Below are 6,897 nucleotides of genomic sequence, written 5' to 3' on the forward strand. Positions count from 1 at the left end.
GGGTTGACGGTTCTACATGAATCGAGGGCTACAACAACGTTGGGTTCTTTATGACGTCAAATTGCGGAATCCGTAGAATCCCATTGAGACTGAGCAAGTCCGGAGGCAATTCGAGTGGCGGTCGAGTCATCGAGGATATGCTGCCGCGCGTCAAGTCGAACAGGCGACAGGCCTGCAGCCACGGCTCGTTATCTAGAAGTCGGCCCAAGGAGCTGTTAGTCGATGTAGTCGGGGCGCGCTGGACACGTCCAGCAGGTGGCTCTCTAAGGAATGGTTTAAAGAAGGTTTCGGCAGGCTTGTCAAAGATATACCCCGGTCCAGGCTGAAACTGGGGCTGAAACTGGGGCTGAAACTGGGGCTGAGTTGTTGCCTCTTCCTTCGTCCGTGGTGAGTCCGTGAGTGCGATGCTGATGCCGCGCCGTGTACTGCGGTTCCACGACTGCTTGACCTCAAGTTCGCTGGCATCTAGGTGCCTCACGGAAGTGGCGGGGCGTTCGGGGGGGGAAACTGTGATGCGGTCAACCGTCACGGTGCTCTTGGCACGTGCAGGAGGTAGCGGAACTCGTTCGGTTCTCACAACGTCCTCGCTGAACATGCTATCGCTGTTGAGCAGAGAATCCATTGGAGTGAGGCGGGGAGTTAGCTCTTTGGTTCGGATTTTAACCTTCACGCATCGAATAGGAAGCGCCTTGGGGTCGACGGGTGGCCTTACAGCGCGCTGCATCTCTAAATCTGACGATTTGTGAGTCAGAGACACGTGAACACCACCCAATACCCTATGCTCTGCAAGAATAGAACTGCAACAAAAACTCTTGTCTCGAAGACGATGTCCTGCCAAAATCTGTCATCGTTGACTATGACCTGCTTCGATTCAAATGCCGAATGCGTCTTGGGAGCCAACCTCTCCGGCGGCACCGTCTCGTAGGTGTCTCTATGTAGCAAACGACACACATGTCGGCCTAGCGGTTCAGACCACCACTTATGCACATCGCAAGTACGCCAGAATTCCTGGGGGATTAGTTCTTCCTTTTTCGGACACGGAAGCCCCTGGTAGGACAACTCGCAAGCTACGCAGCTCCATGGCCAACACCGACCCCCCAAAAGTGCGTCGCAGCTGTCGAACTGCCCGTTTGATTCTTCGTACAGCTGAAACATTCGAGCGACGTCAGCGATGTACCCAGGTGGTAGATGGTCCAACCTCAGCCGCTTATCGATCACGGCTCTGGCGATGCCGGACAATACGAAGCAGATCACTTTCATGATGCACACTGGCACTGCACACACAAGAAGGCTAGGTTCTTGGGTTGAACTTACTTAAAAAGGGAACGCTGGAACGACGCCGACGGGCAGGCGTAGCTGGTGGCTTGGGTGGCACGTCGAAGGATATTAAGCGGTTCCGATAATTCGTGGAAGGTCGAGTGGTGTCCGTTGATAGCCGTCCACTGCTGGACTCACGGCTTCCGTTGCCGTGCTGCAGCAGTTTACGCGAACGAAGTAGATGATCGCTGCTGCACCCGCTGGAGCATCGTGACCGTGACCGGCTAGCACTAGGTCGACGTCGAGTGCTGCTGGACTGGCTTGACTTCCGCCTAGGGGGCAAACCGAGCTGCAGCAGTTTACGCGAACGAGCCTCCTCTTGTGGCAGCGGAAGGTCGAGCATGGCCACAGTAACAGTGTCATGGACGCTCTTCACTACCGCGCCCAAAGCCCGGTATACCTTGTGCAGCCAGAGAGCCGGCGATAAGGCGCCCTCGCTGTCCGATCCAAATAGGGCGTCTTCAAGGCGGTTTAGAGTCTTTAGCAAAGCTCCACAGGGGTACAGGTGCGTCTGGTAGAGCCTCATTGTAAATTTGCGGCTGCCACACAACTCCGAATAGAGCCGACGCGATTGATGCTGATCGTGGAGCACTCCCAGGTATGGTAGAGACCGTAAAAATGATCGCTCGCTGAATGTGAAACCGTTACCACGGCCTACTGAGTGACATGCTCCCCCAGAAGACATAAAGAGACAATCAGATCAGGGTCTAGCTCTGGGAGGATGCGTTCGCATTGCCGGACGCACCGAAACAATCGCCGAAACAGCTCTGCTATGGAAATGGAGTATCGCTCGGTGAAGCGTACGAAGTTTTCGGCCCAGCTGTCGACGTGGTAGAGCTCATTCAGTCCTGCGTCGGTTACTCGCCTGTGCTCCACCACTCGATCCCACAGGCTCGTCAGGGCCATCTCCAAATCCCAGCACACACCCACACCTTCAAGCTCGCGAATCAGGCAAATCAGTGCCTTGAACTCCACATCCACCTTGTGCCGTCTGAACCGGCAGACGTCCTGGATTTCGACGACAGCCTCGTCCACGTGCGACGCGTAGTCGTCGGACTCATAGAACATGCCACGCATCACTTGCGCAATGAGATCTCGCTCTCCCTGAAGTCGGGCGCACAGCTTATACATGGAGTGCAGGGTCTGGCAGCAGAGGAGGACGCGGCTGTCATGTCCGGCGAAACTCACGCTCCGAGTTGAGCGGGCAGTCCTGCCCGGCTGCCTGTACGAGGTACTTGCCGTGCCTTGCTCCAGCAGGTCTAGGGTGGTGTCTCGCGCTACAGGGCTGATGCTGATCACATTCTGGCTGATGTTGTCAGAACTGAGCGGCGACCCTGACATCTCCAGACTGTTGTGAGGCTCATGACAGTTGGCATGTCTAGGAATGTCACACGCTCGTGTTGAGTTGTCTCGGAGTTGACGACTGCAGTACGAAACCTTCCTCATGCTGTCTTGAGCACTCCGCTGACTGCGCCGCAGGCTGTCTTGAGCGCTCCGTTGACTGAGCTTCATGCCGATTTCGCTGCGTCTCGTGCCGTTTTGGAATGGAGTCGTCGTAGATGTGGCGGTCTGCTCCAGAGTGATTGGTTGCTTAGACGTTGCGTTGAGACAGGTTGTGGCTCGCTCTGCGGCGTCCTTGTCTGACCGCTTTCGTCGGCAGATGGGACCGCCTCGGATGGCTTCCTGCTCACGGTCCTTCCTCCAAGCAATGTCGTTGACCTTTGGCGGTTTCACCAGAATCATGTTCAAGAACGAACCCGTCAGAATACGACCACTGAATTCTTTGGCGGCGAAGGCCAGCACCAGCGAGAGTGACTGCTGGGATAACCCTGGGTGGAAGTCCTGGAAGATGCCAAGAAACTCGCCTTCGTGAATCGAAGTTCCGCCATCCCGACAGTAGTAGTCGAAGGCCTCAGTAATCGATTCGTATCGGTCAAGAGATCTTGGCGCGCTGACACGGACCATATCTTGAATCCAAATCTGAGTTGCCAGGAATTCCTCCAGCAGTCCGCAACCGCTGCGCAGCAGGTTCTCTACGATAAAAGTATGGAATGCTTTTAAGGTGATAATAGCACCAGTGGATCCTTCTGTGGATATCTTACATACCAGCGCCAGAAGCCTCGCCGGCTCCGCCGGCTCCGCCTGCGTCTCCAGGGTCAAGTTCAGTGATTTTACGACATGGGCGATCCACTCGCTGGTCACCTCGGCGTCCTCGTAATCGGTGAAGGGCGACCCGCGTGGATGGTTGTCCATCATGAGCGAGCCAAAACTCTCCCAGTCTGAAATGTGTCGCCGTTCAGCCTTCAGCACAAGGTGGATCTCGCAAGCGAAGCGCATGAGAATTGGGACAGCTACGTGGACGAGCGTCGGGTGCGATCCTTCTAGGAGGCACATGTCTGAAAGTGAGTCCTTCATAGCATCTTTCGAGTAGTACTGTTTTTGGAAGTCGGAGAATAGCCTCAACAAACAGGTGGAAGACGGTCGAGACCGTCCATCAGGCCGTAACATCATGAAGACCAGTGCATTGAGCATACTAGAGTACCGCGGTGTCAACGGTGGTGGTCGGTGGTTGGTGAGGTAGTCGCGGAACTCGTCTCCCGACCAAGCCCACTGCGGCTCAAAGGCGTTGCCAAGCGTCGCGAGCTCATAGAGCACGCAGCCCAAGGCCCAGATGTCAGCGGTCTTCGTGTAGCCGCCGCGACTGACCATCTCCGGGGGCATATAGGCGGGGGATCCTACAGCTGTCTTCACTAGCTCGGTGTCTTTCGACGTCGGCCTGCAGATTCCGAAGTCGCCTATCTTCAAATGTTTCTCATCGCTCATAAAAATGTTAGCAGGCTTGATGTCGCGATGAATGACATTCAAGTACTCGTGCATGTATACGAGACCCTTGAGAATCTCCACGGCGAAATGCACGAGAGTGGCCTCGTCGAGGTATTCTGCCCGCTTGGAGCGTTCGGACACGAAGTTCTGCAGGTCGCCGTGCTCGCAGTACTCCATGACCAAAACCAGCTGATTCTCTTGGGCCTGTTGGTATGTGCTTTTGCAGAAGACGATGTTCTCGTGGCGCATTTGCGTCAGCAGCAAGGCCTCGTCGTAAGATCTCTTTCGCTCCTCCGGGCTGAGATAGTGCATGTCCACCACTTTAAAAACCCAGATGCTATTGTCTTCCAGACTCTGGACGAGATAAGCCTTGCCGAAGGAGCCCTGGTTCAGAAATTCAACGTACTCGAAGCCGTAAAGGGTGAAGTCTAGATCTTTTTTCCGAGGTAGATTTAGCATTGGTAGCATGGCACTTTGACAAAATTCTGTGCTTTTCATTATATTGGCTCGAGGGTGGGGGTGCCAACCAGTAATATGGTGGATTGTCTCAAGTCACTCCCGTAGCATATTCTTGCACATTCCTGGGGATTTCGCCATTATGAAACTTGTCGGTCTCCAGGTCGGATACAGGGCCACGGGTCATTCAGATACTTCGGCATACTGAGGGTGATGACCATCCCATTTTTCTAGCTGCCACCCACGATCTAACCAGGTATGCGCGCGTATGAATCTGTTCACGCAGCTTTGGGTTCACTGTTCGGAACGCCGCAAAGGAGATGTGCTTCTTCATTGCACGGAATGTGGTGCCCAAGCTGCCAGTTCCGTGCCGAGACACGGTCAAACACGAGACTTTCCAGGTGAACGTGCTAAAATCAGGCGATGGCCTGGTGTTTGTGGCGATCACGGATCTGGAGTATCCACCTCGAGTGGCGTTTCAGGCACTAGCGGCTACGCAACGCGACTTCCGCCGCAAAGTCAAAGTCGAGAACTGGGCGTCTGCAACTGGGGATATGAACAAGTCTGACGAACTAAAGTACCACAGTTCCATGACGCGTTGGCGAGAGCAGTATAGCGTGAGCAAATGTCTCCGCGACATAGCAGGACCCTTCTAAGTTCGACGCCGTCACCCGAACTCAGAAGAAAGTTGACGACACACAGGAGATTATGCAGCGTAACATAGACCAGGTCCTGGGGAACATGGAGAACATTGAGACGCTGCTAGGCAAATCCGAAGACGTCTCCGCCCAGACACAGGCCCTGTTTAAATCCTCAAAAAAGATGAAGAAACAATGTTGCGGAATAATGTGACAATGTTGAATTCTGGTGGAATCCATGTCGTCCTCACGTGCAGTCCCGCCTCTGCCACAAAGAGGCTTTCCGTCGACCAAACGGTCGTTTTGAATGTAGATCGTCTGCTTTTGGACGTGTTGTGCAGTGATGGCTGCGCTGTTCTGCACCTCAATGAGCTGTTTGGCACTGAGGCGGCATCGCTGTTCCAGCTACAGTGTGAACTGGCCCGCAGACGACGACCAGTGCAGCTGATAGTCCCGGGCTACAGGGCTCTTTTGGTTGCCGATCTCAGGCTGTTCGAATTCGTGGTGCGTTTACCCAAACTGCATCCTGAGTCAAGCGTTATATTAATCACAGACTCGCTGGACGTGGGTGCTCACCTTGCGCTGCTGCCCTCGAGCCCAGTTATTCTTGTTGATGGCCTAGGTTCCATCTTCGAAGAACCCTCTGCTACCGACTACGAGAACAGTGTCGTGCCCATCTTGACAGGTGATCCACCTTCGTACGACCTCTTCCGCACCTTCGCCCTCAAGAGCCAGGAGGTCTGGCAGCGCGACTTGGGGGGCCACTGCTTGTCTGCCTGGCGCGCTCACTTTCAGCATGTGCACGAGCCTAAGGATTGCATGCGCGTTGCCAGACACGTGCGGCATACAGTGAATGTCCAGGCTTCGGCAGGAGGTGACGGAGGCCACCCTGTTACACTCGCCCAGGCGACCATGCTGCTGGCTTCCTACCTTGTCAGCCACTTCCCGCCGAGCAGCGACAAACGACGACTTGATGCACTAGGCCTTACTATGAAGGGCGCCAAGCTGCCTAGGGCCCGCAAAAGCTCACCCTCGAAGCCATTCGATATCACGAGACTCTTGGCGTTCTACAACGCTATCTGCGAGCTTCATGAGGACCTGGACCCTCAGCAGGACTTGCGCCTTGTGGCCGGCCTCGTAGACCAGGGCTGGCTCTCCCTGTCGAGGCGCAAGTGTGCTGCCGACGAGGAGCGCCTACGTCCGGTATACACCAGAGGCGCTGGTGGTCCGGCCTGCTGCTGCACCGAAGGTCCCGCGGGAACTGCGAGTGAGGTGCCGAGGGACTCATCACAGCGACTATTGGCTGCTGCGGACTAACCACCGCGCCCTGCAGGCGTAAACGGGCTCCCGAGACTCGAGTCTTGACGAAGACGACCAGGTTGACGACACGAATTACTCTGCACGATACTGTAGAGCTAGTCAAGGAGCACCATATGGACGAATGGCTGAGTCTACCGGAACTGCAGGTGTGAGGGTTGGCTTGCGACGGTAATTATGAACGTTCTGAGCCACGGTAAGTATTCAGGTTCATTAAGATGTGCCACAAGCACGTTCGACGGAATAGCATCATTCATAATTGCGCGCACCTACAAAGGTTTAAAGAAATGACAATGTTTGGCTAATGTGCAACAAGCATGTTCGACGGAATAGCATCATTCATAAT

At 54.9% G+C, this 6,897-nt stretch overlaps 4 protein-coding genes across 7 annotated transcripts; 1 reads left to right on the forward strand and 3 right to left on the reverse strand.

Annotated features, from left to right (window-relative positions):
* Nucleotides 1–28: 28 nt before the first annotated feature.
* On the reverse strand, nucleotides 29–724 carry KVP18_000117 (uncharacterized protein; the record flags this gene model as incomplete). Its single annotated transcript, XM_067950622.1, has 1 exon — nucleotides 29–724. One exon carries the CDS (start codon nucleotides 722–724, stop codon nucleotides 29–31), a length of 696 nt encoding a protein of 231 aa, XP_067813299.1.
* A 23-nt stretch (nucleotides 725–747) lies between these two features.
* KVP18_000120 (uncharacterized protein) lies at nucleotides 748–1,260 on the reverse strand (the record flags this gene model as incomplete). The annotated part of the gene is made up of 1 exon (XM_067950664.1): nucleotides 748–1,260. One exon carries the CDS (start codon nucleotides 1,258–1,260, stop codon nucleotides 748–750), a length of 513 nt encoding a protein of 170 aa, XP_067813305.1.
* Nucleotides 1,261–1,291: 31 nt separating this feature from the next.
* KVP18_000118 (uncharacterized protein) lies at nucleotides 1,292–4,608 on the reverse strand (the record flags this gene model as incomplete). Of its 2 annotated transcripts, XM_067950626.1 has the most annotated exons (2): nucleotides 1,292–1,946; nucleotides 1,976–4,608. In XM_067950626.1, 2 exons carry the CDS (start codon nucleotides 4,606–4,608, stop codon nucleotides 1,292–1,294), a joined length of 3,288 nt encoding a protein of 1,095 aa, XP_067813300.1. The 2 variants fall into 2 exon arrangements, with proteins under 2 accessions (XP_067813300.1, XP_067813301.1); XM_067950627.1 differs by lacking the exon at nucleotides 1,292–1,946 and having other exon boundaries at nucleotides 1,972–4,608.
* A 130-nt stretch (nucleotides 4,609–4,738) lies between these two features.
* KVP18_000119 (uncharacterized protein) lies at nucleotides 4,739–6,706 on the forward strand (the record flags this gene model as incomplete). Of its 3 annotated transcripts, XM_067950640.1 has the most annotated exons (6): nucleotides 4,739–4,759; nucleotides 4,788–4,852; nucleotides 4,883–5,213; nucleotides 5,242–5,444; nucleotides 5,492–6,501; nucleotides 6,528–6,706. In XM_067950640.1, the coding sequence occupies 6 exons, from the start codon at nucleotides 4,739–4,741 to the stop codon at nucleotides 6,704–6,706; spliced, it is 1,809 nt and encodes a 602-aa protein (XP_067813304.1). The 3 variants fall into 3 exon arrangements, with proteins under 3 accessions (XP_067813304.1, XP_067813302.1, XP_067813303.1); XM_067950638.1 differs by lacking the exons at nucleotides 4,739–4,759; nucleotides 4,788–4,852; nucleotides 5,492–6,501; nucleotides 6,528–6,706 and having other exon boundaries at nucleotides 4,917–5,252; XM_067950639.1 differs by lacking the exons at nucleotides 4,739–4,759; nucleotides 4,788–4,852; nucleotides 4,883–5,213; nucleotides 5,242–5,444 and having other exon boundaries at nucleotides 5,451–6,551.
* Between the last annotated feature and the right edge of the window lie 191 nt (nucleotides 6,707–6,897).

This window comes from the organism of the source record quoted next, assembly GCF_019968955.1.
Source record: "MAG: Porospora cf. gigantea A chromosome Unknown PgA_NODE_1240_length_6897_cov_344.199, whole genome shotgun sequence".
In the NCBI taxonomy this organism is placed as follows: Eukaryota; Apicomplexa; class Conoidasida; order Eugregarinorida; family Porosporidae; genus Porospora; species Porospora cf. gigantea A.